At 39.0% G+C, this 26,152-nt stretch overlaps 1 protein-coding gene across 1 annotated transcript; it reads right to left on the bottom strand.

Moving 5' to 3' along the window:
• Positions 1 to 3,790: 3,790 nt before the first annotated feature.
• On the bottom strand, positions 3,791 to 25,885 carry slc17a6b (solute carrier family 17 member 6b). Its single transcript, XM_036584206.1, has 12 exons — positions 25,140 to 25,885; positions 22,652 to 22,907; positions 21,498 to 21,616; positions 20,023 to 20,137; positions 18,521 to 18,608; positions 17,989 to 18,075; positions 16,317 to 16,459; positions 12,004 to 12,153; positions 10,185 to 10,317; positions 8,982 to 9,092; positions 6,708 to 6,835; positions 3,791 to 5,358 (listed from the first exon to the last, which is right to left on the bottom strand). Exons 1-12 carry the CDS (start codon positions 25,223 to 25,225, stop codon positions 5,017 to 5,019), a joined length of 1,758 nt encoding a protein of 585 aa, XP_036440099.1. The 5' UTR covers positions 25,226 to 25,885; the 3' UTR covers positions 3,791 to 5,016.
• Between the last annotated feature and the right edge of the window lie 267 nt (positions 25,886 to 26,152).

Below are 26,152 nucleotides of genomic sequence, written 5' to 3' on the forward strand. Positions count from 1 at the left end.
AGGATGTGTAGCTGTCAAGAAGCCCTTACTTTAAAAAAACTATAGGGACACACTACATCTTTAAAAAATGGCATTTTATTTAGTTAATTGATTCTGTTAAATACGTGTTTTCCTGATCATGAAAAATAAATAACTTGTACTTAATGGTTGTTTCGACAAGAAATCAAATAAATGAAACTACCATACACAGTACTATATATGGACTATGGAAGTTAATGCTATGTTTTGAAGCTTTGACAATATTTAACAGCTTTTAATGTCTGAAAAAAGGCTAGTTTAAGGAACGATATAAAGCATATAAAGCAATAAATTACAGACAGTCAGACTAAGTATGAGTGGGTTGCACACGCTTTCAAGAATCACCACCAACACGCTTATTCGCAGACAAAGCTTCGGTTCATTATGTCATCACACTCAATGGACGAGTTGTCAATTAAGCTCAATCAGGCACGAATGTCTTTCTGCAGCCGCTGTTGTAAATCAATCAGCACTGGGAAGGTTATCCAATTAGCAACTCACTCACACAATGTAATAAAGTGAAAGGGTATAATTGGACATTGTCCAGGCTGTGGATATATCACCTTTGGCATCAGAGCAGTTTGACATTGGTGGCCTCAGTGAAGGTCTGGATCCATTTGGCTGAGATGCAGTTGGTGGAGGCAGCTTGTGAAATCAGAGCGGGAGGAGACTCCCACTTCCTCTCATGTGTCCTGCACTTTGTAGAATGTGTAATATGACACAAGACCCCCTCCTCTGAACCATTCCCATCAGCTTCTTCTTATTAAACCTCTTCTTTATTTCAGTTCTGTGCTTCTCATCTATGTTGTACAGTTTTGAGAGAAGTGGAGAGAGGAAAAAATAATGGGGTGAAAGAGAGGAAAAGAGAGTGGTCCATCTTTTCCACTTTTCTGTTTCAGTCAATATTGTTCCCTCCATATTTTTCACAGAGTCCTGATGAAAGGAAGGTCTGAACACATCCTCCAAATAGCTTTCAAAGTGCTGCCCCTCCTTACTGTCTCCATTAAGAGGTTAGCGGGGTCAGTAGGGCCGAAGAGCTCTAGGGACCAGCCCATTGATTTCACTGTAGATGAGGCTGGGGCAAGAGGTTTGCTATTTAGACAGCATGGATAACCAATAAAACATATTAATGCAAGAGCATACAAACAAATGTTCTTACTTGAAGCATTTATGTGAGGTAAATGTGCAATAATATGAACATATTAGAAAATTAGGGCAAGATGAGGATAGATAAATATGTACACTATTAAATCTCAAGAGTGATAGATAGAAGGATAGATAAGAACACCAGCAGCTTCTTTGTATGTATGAATTCCAGTTTTGGAAAACTTTTTTTTTCACTTATTTTCCTTTGATTTTCCTCTTCTTTATGTAAGTGGATTATCTTATATCTAATTGTCTCTGACACAGCTCCTGAAACATAACAATAATGGCTGTTTTGACTGGAAATTTAATAAATGAAGGTTGGTTTCTGACTATTCCACAGTACAGTAGTGTGGACAGACAGACAGACAGACAGACAGACAGATAGATAGATAGATAGATAGATAGATAGATAGATAGATAGATAGATAGATAGATAGATAGAGATGAAAATTAGAAGCAGACACTGGTATAAAATTTTGTCAATGTTTTATATAAAAAGGATATATAGAGCATTTCATTTTGACATCAACAAACCTCTCCATTTACAGGTAACACAGCAAAAGAATCACACTTTTTAACTTTACTTCGAGGCACAAAACAGGAATATGGTACCTTAACGTCATGGCTAATAACTGTCATTTTTGTGCATGTTTGAATACCTTTACAAATGACCCTTTCCGCCACTGAATATTGCAACAGTAGTGGGAGTGCAAGAACAGACTATAGGGGGGGGAGGGAGAGGAAAGGGCAGGTTTCAAGCCACTGACAGAACACAGACCAGAAACATGAGGGAAGTCAAAAAAGGGGGCTTTTTGAAGGGGAGGGGGCATAAAATATATCTCACAACAACATACTCTCAAAAAAAGCAACCACTGGCAACCATACAGGACAACTACAGAGGTGCGGCCACCCGCAGAAGCAAGAACCGTGGTGAGAGCTTCACACAGGAACTGGGTGCAGGTGGCACTTAAGAATCATTCTCTTCTGGTGAGTGGGCCCAGTACAAACGCTCTTTACATCAAAGAGATTTGCACTGGACTCTTGCTAAATCTATTTATATATATTTTTATACATATTTTTAACAAGAAGTCTATATTTGATCTTCTTCTTCTGTTTTTTTTTTTAATTGTCATCACAAAAACACAACGTGAACCAAAAGTTACTACAGTTAAATGTGCTTATGTGTTACATACATATATATATTTTTTGTTTGTATTGGTTGAACTGACGGCCGTTACCATGGATTTATTGCTTTGTACATTGAATATGGTCAGCGCCTGCTGTGGCTGTAGGAGCCCTTAAAGCAGGTAGCTCAGTGTTTTCCTCACAGGATCCCCCCTATCCCGACGCCGGACCCTGCTAAGACCCAACTCTACACATTACCTTTGGTTAACTGTGCAAAGAAACTGATACAACAGTAACTAAAGGGGAATATTGAAACAATCCTATCTCAAAACAAAAGCTCTGATCCATGCATAACTAACATTCATGGACGTCAAGATGGCGTGGTGTTAACTTCTGAAAACAGAAGGAACAGAAGAATTGGGTCTTTCTGACACCCTGTGCTTTTTTAATTTATTTCATTTTTTGGTTTACTCATTCTCTTCCAATGCTAGTCATTGCCAATTCCCATCCACTGTCTCGAGGTGTTTTTTCAATATGATTATTGTGTTATTCTTTATATCATCTTCCACCACACAAGCTCATTTCCAGTTCATGAGAAAGCTCTTAAGAGTGTTCTTGATCTGACCAGAAAGGCTATGTTCACATTACTTGATGTGGCACAAATCAGAGCTGTGTGGACAGACAAATCTGATCTTTTCAAATCAGATTTCAGTTCATTTATGTGTTTTTAATCCACCGCGCCTGCACCATTATTCAGTGTTCATGTGGCAGTGGTAGCTAACTTGAAGTGAGTGCCAGTAAACATGATCATGATAGATACAGGTCACTTATCCACATGAATGCAAACCATCAAGTTCCATCAAGAAAGATCAGATCTGACTTCAGGTTAGCCACTGCTGTCATATTAACATTGAATGATGGTGGAATAAAAACACATGAATTCCAAACTGACCATTCTCATTAAGGTCAAATGGCCACGTGATCTAGGACCACATATGAAGGTGGCTCAGATCTGATTTGAAAATATCATCTTTGTGTGTCCAGCTCCTGCGATGGACCGGCAACCTGTCCAGGGTGTATCCTGCCTTCCGCCCAATGACAGCTGGGATAGGCTCCAGCACCCCACCGTGACCCAGAAGGATAAGCGGTTTAGATGATGTGTGTGTGTGTGTGTGTGTGTGTGTGTGTGTGTGTGTGTGTGTGTGTGTGTGTGTGTGTCCAGCTCTGAAAACGTCAGAAATGTGTCAGTTTAAGGTGGAATATGGTCAAATTGCTGGGAATCAAACCAGACATCAGACACAATGTTATTAGCCAAACGTTCCACTTAGGCTACATTCATGTTATCAAGTCAAATTAGCACAGATCCATATTTTCAGAGCTGGACACAAAGAGATCTTTTCATATCAGATCTGAGCCACTTTCATATGTGGTCTTAGATCACATGTTCATTTGACCTTAAGGAGAACGGTGACATTGGAATCCATGTGTTTTTATTCCACCATCATTCAATGTTAAGGATGCAGCAGTGGCTAACCTAAAGTCATTGTCAGTAACCACTACAAAAGCAATGCATCTGACCCTTTTTCGCCCTCATTTTGCTCTAATAAGAGCTGTTCAGAGCAAAATGTCTTTACAATGAAAGCTTGTTGTGCTGGTTAGGTTGTTTGTTGTTCATTATGAATGTGGTTTATTCATGTGACAGTATTGATTGGTATGTGTTCATTCAAGTCATTTCAGGACACAGTTTAATTCACAATGACAGATCTGAGTCACTTACACGAATATGAGTTAGAAAGCAAATCTGAGCAAAAATTTCAACAATAAAGCTTGTATGTGAACATAGCCTTAGAATATTTTTTGTCTTTTTTCTGACTAGTAATCTCATCTTTTCTTGATACACCTCAATTTTATGCTGAAAATTTGAGCTTATGAGTTAGCTTGGCTGTAGATCTTCCACTCTTAGCCTTAAAACCTTACAATTCCACAGCCATTAGCTACAAAGCTAAAGGTCTATGGTAAACACAACATTACTATTGTTTATTTTCTATAGAAATATCATTGTGCTCCTAAAAGTGGCATCAAAGACCCAAATCCCCTTTAGTCTCACAGAAACATTACATCTACGATGAATGAGTAACACATCATGGAATAGAAACAGACATAGTTTTGTGCATTTACACAGAGATCTCGCAGTGCGATGCGAAAAGAAATGGAGAAAAATGGTGTCCTTGTTCAGGTTTACAGGGTTCTCTATGGCTGGTGTTGGCTCTATATGGATTTGTTATTTGAGCCTTCATGAGGCCATGGTAGTTCTGCACACCAGCAGCTAAACTTTTTAATAGAATGATGAGGTGAAAATATCAGCTTCACAATATTACACATGATTGCACTTGAAATAAGTTCACTCTTGTTCTTTTTTAACATAGACAATTTACAAATACAATCTGCCAATTTGATATGTATTACATCTCTCTGTAGTATTAGGTATTCTCTCTCTCTATATATATATTGTTTAATATTTATCTATTAGAATTTCAATATAGCTTGAATTATTTTTAATTATTTTCCTTTGTGCAAACATATGACAATGTGTATTTTTTTCTTTGTACAACTTTATAAGCAGTTTTGCACTCTTTTTATTAGAACTCACAACCACTACAAAATAAGTCTACAGTGTTGATGTGTGCATGTGTTTGCAATCATGTATGTTGTATGTGTGTGTGTGGTCTACGAGTAATCCCCACCCTGCCTGTATCCATACCCTCCCTCCTCTGCTCCCTCTTGTACATATTCTTCTCGTTTCTCCCATCCATCAGGCCACCCTCCATTCATCTGTGTGGTGGCCCCATATGTCTTGGCCGGACCGCCCAGGGCCCCGTAGCTCTGGGTGATGTCCCCGGTCTCCTCAGCCAGCTCATCTTCATCGATGAAGCCACACTTCTCTTCACTGGTTAGCTCTGGGTCGGCCCACGGCTGTTTCTCTCCCGAAGCGAAGATGCCGTAGAAGATCACGCCACCGTAATGCACCAGAGAGGCGATGAGGAACACGTACTGCCATTCTTCTCTGGTCTGGAGAGAAGAGGATCATTGACAATGAACGAAGAAGAAGAGATTTTAGTAGCTCATCAACAGGCTCAAATTTGACAAATTGTTCTTTGGACTGATGGCACAGAAGAACCACTTTTGGTTCTTATGAAAAATCTTTCAATGGGTGGTTCTGCAAGTATGTGTGAGTGTAAAGTATTTTTTTGAACATAAAAAAAGCTGAAGTTTCTACACCATTTATAGGTTTTTCTAGAACTGTATGTCCCAGCCAAAAAACATTTAGGAACCTTTATTTTTAAGATTAAGTCCAAAGCAAGGCCAAATCAACATACTAGTTCATATGATAATAAAGATTTACAGATTTATCAGCATCAGTAGAAATTATGCAGATAAAGCACCAATAGACAACTGAAGTCATGCATCATTTTGTAGTTGGTGACATGTCTAAATATGAAACTATGGGTCTGAGCTGGTTTTCACTAAAAAATATATGCCATTTTTCAAAATCGATGCTGTTGCACTCTGTGGGAAACAAAATTGTTCCAAAGCTGATGTTTTTTGTCTGCCAAATATCACTTGATTCATTAAATGATGTGGTTGCTTAATAGTCAAAATACAAATATTGCTTCATGCAAGCTAACTCTACAGCACATTGAAAAGACTTTGCATGAAAATACACCTACTAAGCTTCAAGATTATCATCTTACAATACCAGCTACTCAAACTGTAGGCTACCATTCTGCCAAAGCAACTTATGTGTCATATTTGACGAAGCTTGCTGTTTTGTGTGGGGTATTTTGGTGAGGTTGCCAGTTTTAGCCACATATCCCATCAAGAGAGCAATTATTTCCATATATTCTGTTGAGACAAGTGGGATAATGCTACACTTTTCACACAATCAACACAAAAGTTTGTTTAATTTTTCACCACATACAATTAGATTGGATGATATTATTGGTTATCAGAGTCCTTATCTTTAACATTGATATTGGTGTCAGTAATCAAACACTCATAGATCGATGTATATGCTCAAAATATATACAATTCTGTTTCCATCTTGAACAAATCACAAGCAGATTAAAATGTACTGCAAGGTCTTCTACAGCCGAAAGTTGTGCTTGCCATTCGACTCCGACATCACAAATTTTAATGAGGATGTAACGTCAAAATGACAAGACATTCAAAGACACAACAGCACCATCAGTGTCACAACAAAGAAAAATCATGATCATGAATCTGCCACAATGACATTCAGGACGTAGAACAAGTAAGTTTTGATAGGTTTTTAAAAGGCAGTGTACAGCATGTAAGTCAAAACAGTTCAAACAAATCATCGCAGACGTTGGACTGAAAATCAAAAGCTACATTCCTACCTTGTTTTTGGTCATAGCACCCACAATCAGAGGACACACCATGCCTGATAGGGTTCCTACTCCATTTGAGATGCCCATGAGAATACTGGCATAACGTGGAGCGATGTCCAAGTGATTGACATTGAAACCTAGAGAGAGGATAGCCCAGGCATTTTCATTCAGCTCAGTCAATTGTAACATTCAAAACTGGAGCCATCATAAATGTTTTACTGATGGCCAAATTCAGTTTTTAAAAAAAGGGTTGTAAATGTTCTTGGCTTGGATGTATAGCTCTATGAAAAACCTTCAGTTGGTATGCAGCTTTATATAATGTGGGGGTTCTTTAAAGGGAAAATGTTACCATTCATACCATCTGTTGTGAACATATTTACACGCCTCCTACAGCAGTGTCATAGTATTCTCTAGAGTTACAAGTTCTGGTTTAAAGACTCGGAAAACACCCTTTTGATAATATGTCTTAATGGTGGGAGGAACGAAGAAATGTAGATAACAAATGTTACTGTGGGGAATCTTTTGCAGCCATATAACTGTAGTAATGGTCTTCAAATCATTATGACAATGGACAGCAATGGAATTCGTAACATAAATTTAGTGAATGACTGAAATGACTCATCATATGAAGAAGACAACAAGCTAAAAACTAAAGTTAGCAAGGTAGCTGGCTGTCTAGATAGGTTCTTTTCTTTGGCTGAAAGGTTAAAAACTTGTCTTTGGTGTCCATTTTGTGCTGAATAAAGAAAGAATCACTCTTTTCTTTATGATTTTGTTCAACAACTGAGTCCAGAGTTACATTAATGCTAACTTGGTCGTATTTACTAGAGAACAGTGGCAAGGCTAACAGTCAGGAATGGTTGAGTACAGCAGGGATTCCCAGTGGTTGTGTGATGTATTTACATAATGCATGCTGGGTACTGTAGTGAGAGAACACTGAGAAAGAAAAAAATGAAAACTGAGGTTGAGGGTTTTATTTATAATGCTGTACTACAGAACATTGCATAATATAACAAATAATATATTAAACAAAGGTTTTAGGCCAGAACACCACTTTAAACTCTAATAAAGGTCTTCATACTTTCTCATCTATTCAAAGGCTCTTTGGAGAACCAATAGGAGCTCATCTATGGTATCCTCCAAAGATCCATAAGTGGCACTTCTTAAATTTAAGAACATGAAGAAAGAAGACAGTAAAAGCCCCTTGCTAAAAGAAAATGACTGGCTTATAATTTGGAAACAAATTCCTCTTTCCCCACATGGTAACAGAAATAACCTACAAGTTATTAATGCAGTTTATTTGATAAATCAATATCATAAATGTCAATTTATGTAATTTCTCCAACTGACCGCAAAGAAACCGGACGGATACAGCATAGACAGTCGCAGGTTTTTTGCAGCACATTTCTGTGCATATTGCATTTTTGCCCATTTACTCCAGGGTGTGGATTTTTCAGTATCTCTGACATTCTGCTGGAGAATAAGACTAAAAATAGACCCGATGGCAGCCATCTTGTGGAGCTGAGGAGCTCCCCCACCTCCCGTTCTGTGGGTTGTGTCTGCCTGTGCAGGCAGTAAGGCAGCTCTCGGGGGAGAGGGAGGATGAATTATTTAACTAGAGCAGCAGAAACGCGCTCGTCTCCAGCTGCAGAGAGAGTGCTTTAGAACGCTGGGAGAAAACTGCAAAGAAACCAAGCCTTGTCAAGACGAGCTGTAGCGTTTCAGTCTTTTTGCAGAAATCTGAGCCTTATGCTTTTGCGTAATAGTGTCGGCCAACATCACCAAGATGCTGTAAGATACTGCATATCCATTCCTAAACAAACAAAGAAGCCAAAAAGGTCTGTTTGGGGTGATGCTATGGAAGGACCACTTTTGGTTCCCTAAAGAACAATTCATTGGATAGTTCTATACAGTGAGGAGTATGCAAATGTAAAAGAACTGTTTAAAGAACACTACATCCAAGCAAAGAATGATTTATGAACCTTTGATTTTTGGTTATTCCACATGATAAATGTTGAAATGATGCACCAGCATTATTACCTCCTAAGACTTATTACTCTGTAATAACATGGATTACAGTTCTTATTGCTCTGTAACTACCTACACTACAATGCAAACTATGAACGCAATAGTATTTTTTCTATCAATTATCAAAGTTTGTACCCATCTAGCAGGTCATGGCCACTAGCCACTTCTGCATCAGCTTCAGCATCATATGTGGAAAATCATACTTTCACTATATAGTACATATCATGAAAATAGTGGACCTAAAAGTTGACTTACCTGATATTGCAAAGCCACTGAAGCCCACGGCTAGCACTAAGAATGAGATGGCCATTCCTTTACTGTGAGAGTATCCCACTATTAGCAGCAAAGTAGCCTCCATTCCAAAGCCTGCAATCAAGAGAAATATTCGGTTTTGTTAACAATTTTTTAATCACACACACACACACACACACACACATTATCTAAGCCGCTTATCCATCTGGGTCGTGGAGGGTGCTGCAACATATTCCAGCGGTCATTGGGTAGAAGGCAGGAAACACCCTGGGCAGGTCGCCAGTCCATCAGAGGGAATTTTTTTATCATATTTGATAAAACATAATTATGACATTCGACTTTTATAGCAGTTTCATGACATCAGTAGAACTACTTTCAAAGATAAATCTTTAATTTTCAGCAATTTACACAATGTTAAAACCTGTTTACACAATTGTATGCAAATGACATGCTTTCTTGTTTTTTTAAGTGAAAATAAGTCAACACATCCTCTTCAGGGAACAAAGTTAATTATGGCAATTTTCTGCAAATTTCAGTGCACGATTTCTATCTATTTGCTGCATTTAACACATTGGGGAAAAAAAATAAATAAATAAAACATGACATGTTACAAAATATGTAATTTAACAAGGGGCACCCAAACTTTTGCATACATCTTACTTTAAGCAAGATCATTTTCCATTTTTACTTTATGTACTTTAAGGGAGATATATATGCTGAAAACATGCTATGTGGCATGCATATGTTTGAGCCTGCATGCTCATCCTGTTTCCTATTTGAACAGTCACTGGTGACAAAATACAGCTATATTTATCATATTTTGATGAAGCTGATATGCAAGTTTTAAAACCAAGTTTGTTATATCTAGATTGTTTGTGGGAACATGGCAGCTAATATCACTCATATGCTGATTGCAAGAGATTTGTCACAAAGCACAAAGACAATGTCAGAAAGAATTGCAATACCAACTTGTGAAATGTAAAAAAAACATACATCCAGGTCCACATCTGACTGAACATTACGTATTTGAAGCCTGTGGAGTGTGGTTTGTGCTATAGGTTGTGGTTCTGTCCTTTCTTCAATCAACAGCAAAGATCATTTTAGCACCAAGGACAGCTCAACCCACACAAACGGTCTGGATCTTACATTCAGATATTGAAGTTCTGTGTAGTGTAATGGTATATCTTTGCAGTAAATGTCACCCACCTCCACAATTCATGATCTTCCTGACATTGGTGGTGGACATGAGGTTCTTACTGCGCAGGAAATCTGCTATTTGACCACCAATGGGCACAATGATGGTCATCACCAGATGAGGAAGAGCTGACAGCATGCCAACCTGAAGAGTGAAACACGTGGGTCACTAATATCCTACTGTAAACTGTTCTCCAGGACAAGAGGCATCATTGTAAACCAAGCTTTTACAAAGTTAAAGGAATACTCCAGCACTTTTCAACCTAATCTACAGCTACTGTATCTATACCATATTGTTTACTATTGAGCAACTGCTCATTGGCTCCTATTATAATCAAGTTTTAAGGCAATGGGCAATTTTTACTAAGTATGAGAAAACATATCAAAAATTATTTTCTGTGGTAATCAAACTTATGCTACAGATGCAGCAGATAGAGATTAAAAATGCTGGTATATTCATTTAAGCTTCAGTTTAGACATAGTCTAAAGAATTCTGACTTCTGGAATCTGATCTACTGTATTGGGCAAAAGTCAGAGACCACCCTTCATACATTTAATTTCCATTCAAGATGGCCATCAAGTATAAGCTTTTCATTTGTCACCATTGGGAAAAAGCAGAAAACATATGTTTAACATAAAATTACACAGATTCCACTGCAACTACATATTATATCTTCTTTAGTACTTGGTGCGTCCACCCATGGTCTTCCATTCTTTTTGGAAGAATTGCTTTAAGTTCCTCACAGAAACCTGCAGAAACATCTTTCTGCCTTCCACAATCCAAGTAATTCCAAACATGTTACGGTCTGGACTCTGGGGTGGTCACTCTATTGTTCTGAGAAAACCAGCAGCTTCTTTGTTTGATTTGAGAATGTTCTTCTTTTAGTCTGTTTCCTTTTCGTAATAACAGCTAGACATCCTTTCAGACTCATAGTGTTGAGTTGTCTTCTCACAGTGGAAGGATGGACAGAAACACCTGTGGATTTTTTCAGATCTGAAGTAAGAGTGGTGCTTGATCTTCTCCTCTCTCAAAGATGAAAGTGCTGTTTATCTGAAGGTAGTAGTTTTGGTGGTCTAGGTCTTGCACATTTGTTAGGAGTCCCATTTTCTCTATATATTTTAGTATTTTTTTTAATGTTTACTTATTTTCCTTTTTTTCCCTTTTTTCCCTTTTTTTCCCTTCCTTGTGCAAGTGGATTATGTACGTATAATGGTCATTTTAACTGGTAATTCAATAAATAAAGCATAGCTCTGAGTGCAGTATAGTATATCTACCAACAGAAAATTAACTAAAAAGGGTTTTTTTTTTTAATCTGACCTGCCAAATAACAGAATGACTCCATCAACAAAAATCTCTAAAATTCACTGGACACACTTTTGGGCAGTGTTCTTCTTCTGCTCTCTTTTGGACAAACAACACAAGCTCAATTACAACATTAACTGAGTAGCATAATTCAAAGACAATGTTTACTGTAACTGCAATGCATCACCACCAGCATATCAACAACAGATCAGTGTAATGACATTAATTACTGTACATGCTTTAAGCTTTCACTCTTGGAGATGAAGGAAAAGTAATTAAATGAGATGCAAATGCTGGCTTAGATGACAAAGAACTAATGAATAATTCATTGAACAACCTGACACCTTTGGGGATGTTGAAGGTCACAGCATTGTTAAGTGATTTTGACTGAAAGCAGATGGACAGAACTGGACATTCAAACGGAGCTCAAACCAAATAAAAGCAAATCCAACTTAGGCAAAATCTTTGACTTCATCATATGAATACATCTCTGAGGAACCACAGCTTATAGAAGACAACCAGGCTTACCTTGCTGATCTCAAAGCCAAACACCTCCTCGAAGTATGCCGGCTGGCTGATGAGCAGCAGATAGAAGGTCCAGCTCCTGCAGAAGTTGGCCACGATGATTGCATAGACAGGCATGGAGGTGAAGAACTTTCTCCAGGGCGTCTTGAACTTCTGCAAGGCCCAGACACGGTTGGTGAAAAAGAGGTTAAGCACTACCGCTACCGACCAAAATGAGAATGACATTTAAGCAGGTATAATAATGTTGTGATGTTTGTTGTATAATAGACATCTTGCTCTCGCTGCTAAAATGGAGAACTTTGTTGAGCTCTAGTCAATATTTATGTGCTGGCCCTCAACACCTGCTGCTCTCTGGGAGAAGGTGACATTTAAGTAAAAGCCAGATTTTAAATGACAGCGGTATTTGCTTAGACGAAATGACTACTGCATCTGAAAATTAGATACTTGCTTTGGCATGGTAATTCATACAGAAGGCCATAGCACTAGAAGCTAATGTGTCTGCAGGACACATTATGACTCATCAGTGGGGGTAATTCATTACTGTAAGGTCTTTTTCAAATGTCTAAACTTTGTTAAAGTATGTGTTACTCCACTAAATTTCAAAGTAAATAAGCCTACTTTTTACTCCACTATATTCCACAGTTTGTGTTGATACTCGTTACTCTGAAGTGGGAGAAAGCTAGATGATTCCCCCAATCATACGATGCTACCAGTGCTGGGAGGGTGAAGGTTAGCACATGCTTCCTCCGAGTCATGTGAAACTCCATGGCATAATTTCGAACTAGTTCTTAATGCAGCATCATTGGATAGCTCAGCATGCATGGAGGAGAAAGCTAACTGCCAATTCTGTTATGTCAGCTAAGAGATGTCCACACTAGCTAGCATAGCATTGAGCGATTGAGAAGAGAGAAGGCCATTCTACCCTCCCAGAGAGAACAAAACAAATTATGCTTTCTTTGAATCCCACGGACGGCTGTAGCATCACCAGGGATCAAATTTGTGAAAGGCGGTCTTTGCAATACGCAAAGGTAGGCAGCCACCTAGAGCCCCCCTGAGCCAAGGGCCCCATACAAATTAGATTTACTGCACGTGTTGATGCTAACCTATTCCACATATATGAATACCTTTTAGCTGCGTTTGTAATTGAAGTGATTATTTTCAGTTATTTCAATGCAGGCTCACGACTTGGTTATAACAGACTTTTTCGTGTTGTTATGTGATGACATAACTGCATGAAGACAGACTGGTATGAAAAAGGCAATTAAGTAATAATCTACATGGTAGAGAGGAGGTTCTTTGGTGTGGTTTTCTGGCTGTTGAGAGGGAAATCTAATAAGGTGACACAAGTGTAGCAAAGAAACGCAAAAAGAGGGAGTAAAGCTAGAAGTTTGTCATTATACTCCCAATGCTAACTCTAGCACAGAGCACTGCACAGGCTCAGCAGGCCATACATAATGCTAACATTAATGTTAGTATAGATATCTCCAGTGTTGGGGTACTTAGTGTAAGTAAGTATGAAAGTAATTCATTTAAGTTACTAAGGACACAAATTGTAATAGGATTGCGTTACTGAATATTCTTATAAATAAGTAACCATCACTCATTACTTTGTGTCTATGATACTTCATACCAAATTATCTCACTTATATTAGCAAATACTTTTGCTTGTTTTGAGCATATTTCTTGAAACAAGCAAAATGGTTTGGCAATATAGTGAGATCACATTCCTTAATAAGGAAGATAACTAAAATGTCTAGAGAAAAGTTATAGAATTTTATATGACAGTAATTAGAAATGATAAATTATAAACATTAGCTATTATGACTAGATTTAAGATTAGTTCAATATTCAAGATGGAATTTTTTGTCTAATTTAAAATGTGTATCCAGTCTGTTCCTGTCTTTTGCCTAGAACCCCAGAATCATTAAATCTCCCCCTGGATCTCCCAATAATGGGCCACCATCATATCCTGATGATACTTATCCAACAGAATATGATTTCAGTTTGAAGCAAACCAATCATAGCGCAGCATATCTTTTATTTGGCTAATTTCTTTGACCTATTTTATCTATATATGAGATAGAAAGTGAGCTTTAGCTGTACAGCTACAAATTAAGCATTAAAAGCAGAAAAGTAAGCCTTTTTGTCTGCAGACAGGTCTCCTTCACAGGCACGACTTTTAACATACTAATCACAGTTAGCCACAGTAAGTTTATTTATGATCACTGGGGTATCCCACCATTTTTTCACAATTTCTGCATAAAGAGTAAGAAAAAAATGTACTGGCTCTAATTTTCTTTTCAGTAGTGGGGACAGGAACCAGGGGCCATGTTGTCTTCAGCAGAAATGTAACAGTTTTATTTGCCATTCAAAACAACCAGTACATCTACACATGTCTTCTTAGTTCTCTTAGTATATGTGGGCATATGTGAGGCTTATAATGGCAAAAAGGTCTTTGGGGACTAATTTGCCTCACAACACTCTGCATGTATGTCTCCAGCCTGCATGTGTTTTAAAATATGTTTTAGGGCAAAATCTTATCTCAAAACTATCATAAAACAATGTAACAGACATCAGGTTGAGTGTTCATAATAGCCTTCTGTGAGCGTTAAGAGGCATCAGGGACATCTGGTTCCTATCACCACCATTATGAGCAATCATTGATAAATTGATAAGAATGGCACATTTCACATCAAACCACTCTGAATGACATTTATCTTAACTGAATTTAATTAATTAAAACTAATAAAAACTGATGGAAATCCCTTTAACTTAAGCAGAAACGTACATAGAAGATCTGTACTTTTACTTTAGCAATATGTAACTAAGGATCTCTGTTTTTACTCACACAGGATTTGTGTACTTTATTCACCACTAGCCTATATGCTCATAAATTGAATCATGGTTTAATTTGAGCCAGCAGACCAAGACAAGACTTAAGCTTTGACTACGCAACAGACAAGGAAGGAGTTTAAAGGTTGTGAGGCACAATGCATTATCCTGTCTGAGATGCATCGGAAGCTTTCCTTTCCTTTAGCTAAGCAGAACTCAAAGCCCCTGAGGATCACTGTAAGAGTGAGGAAGACTTGCTCATTACAGTAATTTAAGTATGAGTGAAGGCTCAATGTGAGAGAGAGATATATAGGAGACAGAACTCTCAGGGGAGCAGTGATCAAAACAAGTGGGCTGGAGGATTTGCTCCCTCCTCCTCATCAAAGAGATTGATTTGGAACTTCTAAGACAAAAATCTCTCTGACTCTGTGCCGCTCACAAACTTTTTTGGCTTGGAATCAAAATCAACTGCTCCCGGCGTGAAAAGAATGCTATGCACCAAACTGCTGAAGTGTGTAACAATCTTTAGCTTATAAGGTGGAAAAGTATCATCTTTTTAAAACTAGTCTCATAAAAGCATCTGCTTAAGTAGAATTCATCATCCAAAGTAGAGCTGGGTGATATGAAGAAATGCTATTATCGTGATTATAATGCTACATACTGTGATTGTGACATGTACAAACTGCAATATGTTACAATCAGAGATGTTCACAAACCAACTTGAAATTGTTGGTTTGTCTATAGTTTGTTTAACAAATATGTTAGTTAGTAAGGGTAACGTAATGGAGGTTTAAGTCAGTTTAAAAAGAAGGTGGTTTGTGTTATTTAAAGAATGTGAAATTTACTAAAATTTAAGCGAGATTAGCTGACAACTTAAAAATTAGCTCTTGTACTAGCAAGGTCAGTTAAGGGCAAGTCTGAGTTGAGTCGTGAGTCAGTTAAGGGTGAGTCTGAGTTGAATCGCACGTCGGTCACGGGTAAATCTGAGTCCAGTCATGTATCAGTTACAGGTGAGTCTGAGTTGAGTCATGAGTCAGTTAAGGGCGAGTCTGAGTTGAGTCATAAGTCAGTCAAGGGTGAGTCTGAGTCCAGGTATGAGTCAGCTGATTGCGAGTCTGAGTTGAGTTGCAAGTCAGTCAAGGGTGAATCTGAATTGCAAGTCTGAGCTGCAGATCAGTTAAGGGCAAGCCCGAATTGAGTCTTGAGTCATTTAAGGGCGAGTCTGAGTTGAGTCATGAGTCAGTTAACATGTGGCTTGAGTGCTACTCACAGCAAAATACTTTGTAATTGGGCTGTGAGGGCTCATTTGCATGTAACATCCTTCTGCAATAACAATATCGACCAATATCAAAATTAAGATTAACAAGCAATATATTGTGTATATTGTGTAATCCAGAGTTTCCTGCATATAAATCCCTCTGTTCTCATTCATTTTTTTAATCTGGATGACTGATTGATTGATTGTGTATTGCAGTGTCCCTGACCTCTGCAGGGCCCAGCAGCTTGGCGCTCTCTCCTATGCTCTCCTCAATGTAGCAGCGTTCTTCGTCAGTGATGGTGGGATGTTCTGCTGGACTCTCATAGGACACCAAGATCCAGAACATGTACCATACAATGCCCAGACTCCCTGAAGTTAGAGAGTGAAAGAGCAACAGGAAAAGACAGTGAAGTCCTACTGTATATACTTATATAACTTTAAGTGAATTAAAAAATCATTAGTGTCTCAGTGAGCCTGTATGACTGGCACATCCAGTGTCAGCACAGAGGACAGACTTGTGGAAACAGTAGAGGAAAAATCGATAGAGTGTTAGATACCAAATCCATACTACTGTTGCTGCTCTGCTGCACACACTGGGACTGGACATTACAAAGACGCGATGACCATTTAGGCCAAATTGATAATGCTCCATGCATGCAAGTATATGAATACTGACAATACACATTTTAAAGGGGCACTCTGGCCAAAATCGAAATGTAACCATTACTACATCTGTTGCAAACATAGCTCAGCTCCTACAGTGGTGCCTCAGGAGTCACAGGGTGACATTTTCCAGTTTAAAGACTTGGAAACCCCTGTTCTGATGATGCATCTTGAAGGTTTAAGGAACTTTTGAAAAACTACAAGAGCTTTGGGGCTGTTGTTTTTGATGTTTTCTTTCCCCACTTCCCTTGCTAATACAGAAGGAAGCCAGATAGCTAGAGCTACTGAATATTGTATGTGTATTTCTTAACATCCATGCTAGCAGTGGGGATTTCTAGGGATTCCCAGTGGTTGTATGACGGATTTGTATAATGAATGCTGGATATTGTAGTGAGATGATGAAAATGTGAAAACGAAAAAATCATGAATTCTGCCAAACCGATGAATCGAATGCAATGCTGTACTACAGAATGCTGCATAACAGGACAAATGGCATATTAAATGCTAGTTTCAGGCTGAAATGCCTCCTTTAAATGCATTATTCACTTATGAAACTTAACTTGGTTACTTAACCAGTAACTACACAAGGGTTACATGACTGACCATTTTTGTTACCATATAGAACCAATAATATTCTTTAAAGAACTATATACAGCAGCTTCTCCAACTTGGAGAACAGCCATTCAAATGTTATCATGGTTATATAGACGATGCTTTTATTAAAGAATACTTAAGGAACCTTAATGAGTACACTATGAATTTCTCAGTAAACTCTATGAAATTACAATACAAGATATGACTCAGGGGTTCTTAGCGTTTAAGCTGTTGATGCAGAGGCTTAAGCGGAACAGACCAAAAGACATCTTCAACATGAAAATGATGGTAGAGCTTTGACTCTGGTTCATATCTAAAGGTTAAATTTACTTATTGGTGATTTCATAACCATCTTTAAATGCTGAGGTTTATCAAAATGTCAGGCAGGCCATGAACAACCATTAAGGAGACACAAACTTTTCTGTTATGGAGGAAAGCTTTGCGGGTTGGTAGAAAGTACTTTAGTATTCAGTACTTTAACTTTACTAATGTGCAGCTACTAATGTATAGCTATTTCATTGCTATTCTCTATTCACATATTGTGTTTGTTTTTTTAAGTGAATAAAGTGAATACCTCACTAGGATGTTTGTGTGAAGAGGGTATGTGGTTAATATGATTATTATGAGATGATAAAACTCACCATAGACATAAAACACAGAGGACCAGCCAGTGTACTGCACCAAAATTCCAGCCAGAGGCATGGCAACGACAGCCCCGGCATAGGACCCTACAGGAGGAAGAATGGCAATTGGACATTCAGAGAGAGGATAAAGACCAAAACAGACTCTTATTTACAATGTCGAGGAGCTTGATTTATACCAAGGTGGGTCACATTGATAAGCAGTTACAACACATAAATAAATAGGGCAACAGGGACCTGTTGCTTGCCAACAGTGAGCATTCACCTATACTGTTAAACTCCAGAATTGTCTTCTTCTACATTTCTACAAAATATGTTGAAAGGTACCTTAAGGAACCAAAAGTGGTTCTTCTATGACTTCTATGACTGTTAAGAACCGTTTTTAGCACATTTATTTTAAGCGAATATTAACATAGCAGTTTTAAAGGGCTTTAGAGCCACACTTTAATCATTTACATGCAAAATGATATAATATGTGTAAGGATTCAATTGCAAATAGTGAAGAATGATGTCTGGATTAGTCTATACTTACCACAGAAAGAAGTGGTGGCCAAGCGACTCCTCTCCAGAGGTGGAGCCCATTTACTCCAGATTCCATGGCATGCTGGGTAGGTCACTCCCTGTAATTCAAAAACATTATAATCACAAGCAGAAAGCTATTTATCAATCTTAAAGTTCACTGCTCATTAGAGAACCATAAATCCTTAAATGGTTAAGAAATAATCTACTAGTTGAAATCGAACAGAATCAAGACCATCAAAACAGATTCTTTTGTTTGCAATGTCTCCAGTCCTGGTCCTGGAGAGCTACCTTCCTGCAGAACCTAGTTCCAACCACAGTTTACCACACCTGCTCCAGCTCACCCACATCCTCCCAATCAGTGATTGGCTGGATCAGATGTGAGTTAACCCCTTAAAATTGCAGTCTATTACATACTAAAGCTTATTATTCAGTAACTACAGGGACTTCAATGCAAACTGATTGAATTATTCTTAAGTTATATGAGCGTGGGCCCTGGTCATGGCAGGCGGGGCAGTATATTGGATACATGTTGGAACTAAACTCTGCAGCTCTCCAGGAACAGGGTTTAAAACCACTGCCATGAACTAATTGGATGAAAAAGTCCAATTTACAACCTTTAACTGGATGAAGTGACTTGTGAGCAAAAGGATATTTAATGGAAAATAAAGATTAGGCAAGCCTTCGTTAGATTTCAGAGTTGGAGAATTAGGAGAATCCTCTATATAATGATGCCAGTGCCCTCACACTGTAACCTGTTCATGCACAATGCATCACAGTTACAATGTTTTGCATTCAGTGACATGAAGCACTCCAGCAGATACAATTTAGTTCAAAAGCTATTAAAACACAGCACCCAGATCAATACAGGTCACTCAAAAAAGTCCGAAGGCTACCTCAGATTATCATTGTTTCTGAGGCTTCACACAAAAGCCTTCTCCCAGTAGCATGTTGCTCAAAGCTGAAGCGGAAATGATGCTCTGGGTGCGCAATTATAATATTCCTACTAAATGTAGCCTATTTGGCCGTTTGTGCATTGAGGGGATGTTTCATGCTTAATTTATGCATCTTCAGATGTCTTTTCAGTAGGTAGTCCAGTCTTCTAACAGTATTATCTTTACACAGAGCTCCAATCACTGTTTCTGTAAAATAGAAATTGCGCATGTAGTTACAGGGGTAGGCGGAGCAATATTTCTGATACTGACGTTTGTTTTTGAGGATCGACTCTCTGAAAATATCGATAGTAAGCGTTTTCTTTAAGCTGATGGGACAGTTTATTTGCTACTAACACACATACTTTCAAATATAATACAACATTACTGGCTTTTACTGTAGAAATCACAAAGAAATCCCCCTTTCATGTGCGCAAAAGACCTGAAGTAGCTCTACTGGTTTTCGTATTGGGGTATTCGCTTTGTCATTGCTTGGCATCAAATAGAACAGAAAGCGAGCGCTATGGCCCACCCCTAGCAGCCATATTTCTACTGACAGACCCGAAGTAAAAAGGCGCGTTACCTCCACCAGCCCTTGTAATATCCTCACGAAGATGACGCAGCCGTAATGGACCCGGGCAGCTGAGGGGATGAACATGTTGAGGGTCGACGTCAGAACGATGGCCGCCCCAAAAACTCTGAATAACACAAATACAACCCACAGTCAGGCACTGTAGTGCAATATATATATATATATATATATATATATATATATATATATATATATATATATATATTGGTAAGCTTTCTAAGCATATATCCTCCTAAAACTCCAGCCAATTTATTCTCGCTTTAGAAATAAAATAAAACAATAAATTTATAAATAATAAAAATGGTTACTTTATTCGGATGGTCCCCTATAGATGATCTTCAGATACTTATATTATTAACAAACATTCTAGTGATACTAAATCGAACGACATTAAGGTTAGGATTAGGTTTAAGAGTAGGTGTAGGTTTTGCCTAGAGGTCAGGGTTAGGCTTAGGATTAGGGATAGATTTAATAGAATGTTTCACAGGCAACACAGGCAACTGAACAGCTATTCAGCATATATGTAGAATAATCATCTACAAAGCATCTACAGTGGACCATCCAAATAAAGTGTTCTCAGAAAAATATTAAATCTGTTTATAGATGCTTCTATTTCTTATTATTTTCACCTTCTCTACATTACAGTATTTGAGAAAAATTAGGTTGTGACGAGCTGCATGGCCAGATTAAAGTAAAATAATTGAGTCAGTGTTGCTTTGTTGCTACATTTTGGCAGTCGCTGACATCAATAACACATTCACGCTGAGATTTTTGGGATAAACAAATAAAAGAAACGTGAGATATGAGCGTTGGAGCTTGGATGGCGGGAGGTGGTTTAATGCAGCGCGCGCTCTGCCTCCAGCTCGAGCTATAAAAAACGTGCTGCAAATGGCCAGCATAAAGCGAATGGACTGCACGAGGACGAAATCGGAGTGTGAGACTGTCTCGCGCAGGGCGTCAGTAATATTTGTAATTTCTCAGCCGGTGGGACTATAACCTCTCTCCCGTCCTCCATGTGTAACATAAGGAGCACGAGACGGGCCTTTAACCTCCCCACCACCACCGCCAACCCCACCCCCCATCCCCAGACTGGCTTCCCCGCGGGAGCTCATTAACAGGTGGCTGAAGCCCAAAGCGCAGACACAGCCAGGACCACTGCCGTGCGCTCTCTCTTCTCCACCGCTTTCCTCCTTCTAGACGGAACTGAACAATAGAGGCTGGAGCTGCAGCGTGTAAGCTACGCGTCAAATGACACACAAAATATAATGACGACTTAAAATATATATATATTTAATCATGTTAAATAACGAATGTGGTTATGGATACATTCATCATCCATCGAACACAGTCCACTTATTATCCTTATAGGAATATGACTCATTTAACATGCAATTCTAAACGCATCACTGCAAGACCGACAGTCTGAGCGGATGTAAAGAGCAGAATGAGCGCTGTGGCCGCTGTACCTGTTGGCCGCTAGTCTGGAGGATATGTAGCCCCCCGGGATTTGAGTGACGATGTAACCCCAAAAGAAAGAGCCGTGGATCATCCCCACTGTCTCAGGGTCCCAGTTAAACTTAGCTTTCTGTAAGAGAACACAGCACAGTTAACACTCTGAACACACACAGCCGTGTGTGCTGCATGAAATACACTCTTAAGAAAGATCAGGGGTTCTTTAGAAAAACAAAGGTTCTACATAGAATCATGAACACTCAATGACCCCTTAAATGGTTCTTTGCATGGTGACATTGTTTTACAGATTGATGGAGAATGTGTTGTATATGGTTCTACATAGAACCTTTTTGAAAAAAAGGGTGCTGCTATTGTTACGATGTCAATCTTGTAACGATATAACTGTTTTTGATGCTATATAGAACCATTTTCAAAAAGGTTCTGTGTAGAATCTAATTTATATCGTGTAACAATGTAACTATAGAAGATTTATATTGTTATAAGATGACATCGTAACGATAGCAGAACCCTTTTTTGGTGCTACATAAAACCCTTTTCAAAAGGGTTCTACATCGAATCGTATACAATGCATTCTCCACCAATCTAAAGAACAACCATTTCACCATGCAAAGAACCTTTAGTTCTTTTACGTGTTCCCGGTTCTAATAGAACCTCTGTCTTTAGGACAGAATGTTTTAAAAACCATCTTTTTCAAGGTTGAGAACAAATAGGAAAAAAACGCATTCAGATGACATCTTTTATACTTAGGCGACCATTTATTGGTATTTCATTTATTCGTTCTCTCACGTGCATGTAACATTCATTACAGGCTATAAAATTTAGTAACTGGCCCATAAGATTTAAACTGATGTTTTTTGTGATTTTTTTTCCAGCTCAGAAACACAAACGGTCTCTGCAGTTCAGTTTTACGCTCAAAATCAGAGCATTTAAAACGAAATATGCGCACACAGTATGCATTTCGTTTCCAATGCTTCGATATTGTGATAGATTGAATGCGTGTAGATGTGTGAGAGCTCAGCCACTGAAAGGGTGTGTGTGTGTGTGTGAGGGGGGGGCGTAACGATGGGAAACACCTTCTTGACGTAACCACCCCCCTATAAAAATTCCAGACATGCACCCAGGCGGACACCGCGGCTCGCGCGCGCACCTCCTTGATGATGATCTTGCCGTTCTGGTGGATCGTGCTGTTGTTGACCATGCTGACGATGGCCACGCCCAGGTTGCAGCGGATGCCGAAGGAGATACAGAAGCCCAGGCCGCTCATGATGGCGATGATGTAGCGGCGCGGAAGCCCGAAGCACGTGCAGTCGCACAGAGGCGCCTTCCGCTCCCTGCTCGGGGCAGGACGACCATCCTCGGTCAGTTCGATACTCTCCCCGGGCTTCTGACGCCTCTCCAGCACCCTGAGTACATAAATATGGAAATACACATATGAATAATCATAAAATAATCAGTACAGAACGAACTCAACAAGAACAAAATGATGGGAATGTTTACATATTTTGATAAATATTAAATGCAAACTACTAATAATTAAATAGTATGAACTAGAATCTATATTATCATTAATAAACAGGGTTATTTTTACGATCATGGTCTATTTGTTGCCATTTACTCAGATAATGAATAGGCTGAAAGCTCCACGAGCTCCTTTGGGGTTTTTCGTTATTTATTCATTTTTATTATTAGTATTATTTATTTATTTGAAAAATAAAGAGGCAAAGAATATAACCAATAATGCATGTAAGATGCATCAAAACAGGTAATAGTAGAGAGCTGTATTTTGACAGTTATTCGGAGTGAAGGCACTATGAGCACCTATTTATTTATTTATTTATTTATTTATTTATATATTTATTGTACAATTATTTTGCTAAGGACAAGGAAAATTGTCTGCAGAAGAGACAATAAAACGCCAAGATATGAAAAATAATGCATGTAGAGTACATTAAAACAGTTATGTAATATCGGCTGCATTAGGCACCTTTAAGTGCTTATTATTATTACTATTATTATTATTATTATTATTATTATTACGGATGTTGTTACTGTTATTTTATACAGGGTTATTCTTGTTGCTGTGCTCTATTTCTGGCTTTTATTGAGGCTGAAAGCGGCACGTCCATCTTTTTAGGCCACAAACCGTTCCAAACTGCTGGATTCCGTTGATTAAAACTGTCTGCAGCATTAAAACAGTGTGTCCGTGTATTTCCAGTGATGTTAGTGTTAGCAGAAGCTGTGTGATGTGCAGTGAGAGTGTGTGTGAGGCGTACAGGCCTGATGCTCTTCAGCTCTACCGCATTGCAGCATTTCTCTCACCTTCACCCTCATCTGCATTCAAGCAGCTCGATGATCCGAATTTCCAGCAAAAAGCGGGAAGATTAGATTAGCGGACGGCTGACTGTAAACGTGAGCGGGGGGTTTGGTGTATGCATGTGTTAAACAGTCGCACAAGCAGTTTATGTGTGCAGACAAACGAGTCTGTGTGATGAAACTGTTCAATCAAAAATATAACGATTATGAAACGAAATGTCGATCTTAAGACTCTTTAGGCTCTTTTCGTTCACGCCGCATTGCATCCTATTACATATTCTTACACTGGATGAATTATTAACAGAGAACAGTGATCCAGAGGAATGTTAGCGGTTTTCTAAACAGCTGGATCATCTCATGTTCATCGAAATGCGCTTCTGGTCTTACTAGCAATGTAATATATTCGAAGCAATAATAAAACAATTCAGACTGGAAACGAAAAAAAATGAAACTGTCTGAGAAGGCTGTTTCAGGGGAGATTCCTGAATGCTGGAGCAGTGGACGGTGGAGCGATGATCATCTACAGTTACTCAGTCGAAAAAAAAAGAAAAGAAAAACCCACACCGCTGTCTGTTTCAGGCTAAGGGGAAAAGTGGGAAATAAAACTGTAACATCTGGAGCAGAGGTGAAGTGATGAGGAGAGATGTTCTCACATGATGGTGATATTTTTTAGTGTGAATTATTTAAAGGCCCCTCTGGAGGGGCTCCAAGAAGACGCCACTCAGGGGGGTGTAGAATTTTTTCCATTTCTTCCATCAAACCATTACAGCTCAATCAGCAGTGTGGTTCTTCTACTTCTACTTGGATCTTCTAACTTAAATAAAAAACACTTAAAAAAGATGGTTCTTCAAGGGTTCTTTAGTAAAAACAGAGGTTCTATATGGAACCATGAACACTCAAAGAACCGTTTGCATGCTTAAATGGATTTTTGCATGGTGCTTCATTGATTGAGGATGTGTGGTATATGGTTCCTTTTAGAAACTGGTTCTATACAACAGCACCAAAAAGGTTTCTCCTATACATACATACTTGCATGTATACATATATATATATATATATATATATATACACACACACACACCACTACTTATATTATATATACTGTACTGTAAGAGATATGTGTGTCTGTGTGAAGAGGTGTCACTGTCTGTGACCGTCTTCTTTTCTTTTTAAACATGCTGCCATCCTCCTCCTTGTTTAAAGCTTATTACAGGACCAGCACTGAATAATACAGTAATAATACAGTAATAATACAGTATATTCAAGATTCGCTTGCTGTCTTTTTTTTTCTTCCTGAAACTGCATGCATTAGCTTGGCTTACTTGTACATGTGTCCCAGGGTCTTCCCCGCGAGCTGCTTCAGACCCTCCTTGTTGGGAGTAAAACCGGCCTCCTTCGGAGTATCCATGTTCAAATGTAATAATCCCTCGGCGCGTTTATGTTTGTTTTTTTATTTTTATTTAATATTTTTATTCTGTCGCTGTTACAGGAACGAGCTGGTCAGACATACCGGACAGAGCGCGAGCGCATGCGAGATGAAGGCAGACAGATGAGCACAAAAACCGACGAGGGTCTTCAGAAACAGACGGAGCGCGCGGAAAAAAACCGCCTACATATGAGAGAAATCAGAAGTGGTCTGGCCCTCTCCTCACACTGACGGAGAACGCGCTCTTCGTGCTCACTGCGAGAGTTCCCATCTCGGTGCACAGCCAGCGAAGCTCACTTCAAACACGAGAATGAAGGAATAATAAGTTTGTAAAATGAAGAAGTCTAAATCTAAAACCTTAAAACAAAAGCACTGTGAGTGACGGAACAAAAACGAAGGGGAGAAGTTTGCTTTTTGCTGATCGTGATGCTTCTCTGAAGGCTTTTCAGCACCAAGGTCAGCGACCAGCCTCGTGCTTCAGCGCAGCGGCGCGTGGTGCCGCTGCCCGCTAGGCGGACCCCCCCATTACTCGTCAATCTCGCAGACTGTCGGCTGGATGGGGAGGGGTCAGAGAGGGTGGGAGACACTCGCCAGAGGTTTGGGCTTCAGACATCGCCTGTTTGTATCAATGTGACATTAGAAAGAAAAATAAGACGCAAACTAATTGAGTTAACGCGCTCAGGACATCTGATATCACACAATATCAGCAGCGCGAGCGGCTCCGCTTTAAAGCTCATTGGTTGTTTTTATATAGTAAAGGCCACGCGAGCCTCCTGGGGGCGGTGCTATGGTAACCGAGCGAGGCGCGATCGAGATCATGCTTCTGTGAAGGCATAAAAATGTATTAATAATTCAGCGAGTCTCTCTCTCTCCTGCTTCTCTGCTATTCTGAAACTGCAGTACAGATTC

Source organism: Colossoma macropomum, unplaced genomic scaffold (genome assembly GCF_904425465.1).
Source record: "Colossoma macropomum unplaced genomic scaffold, Colossoma_macropomum, whole genome shotgun sequence".
In the NCBI taxonomy this organism is placed as follows: Eukaryota; Metazoa; Chordata; class Actinopteri; order Characiformes; family Serrasalmidae; genus Colossoma; species Colossoma macropomum.

What these genes read in the sequence shown, in the direction of transcription:
- slc17a6b (XM_036584206.1), bottom strand. Translation starts at nt 25,225, where the DNA reads ATGGATACTCCGAAGGAGGCCGGTTTTACTCCCAACAAGGAGGGTCTG. An exon ending in GGCCACCACTTCTTTCTGTG is followed by an intron (nt 18,076 to 18,520) that starts GTAAGTATAGAC and finishes TTCCTCCTGTAG; the next exon opens with GGTCCTATGCCGGGGCTGTC. An exon ending in GTGCTATGACCAAAAACAAG is followed by an intron (nt 5,359 to 6,707) that starts GTAGGAATGTAG and finishes TCTTCTCTCCAG; the next exon opens with ACCAGAGAAGAATGGCAGTA.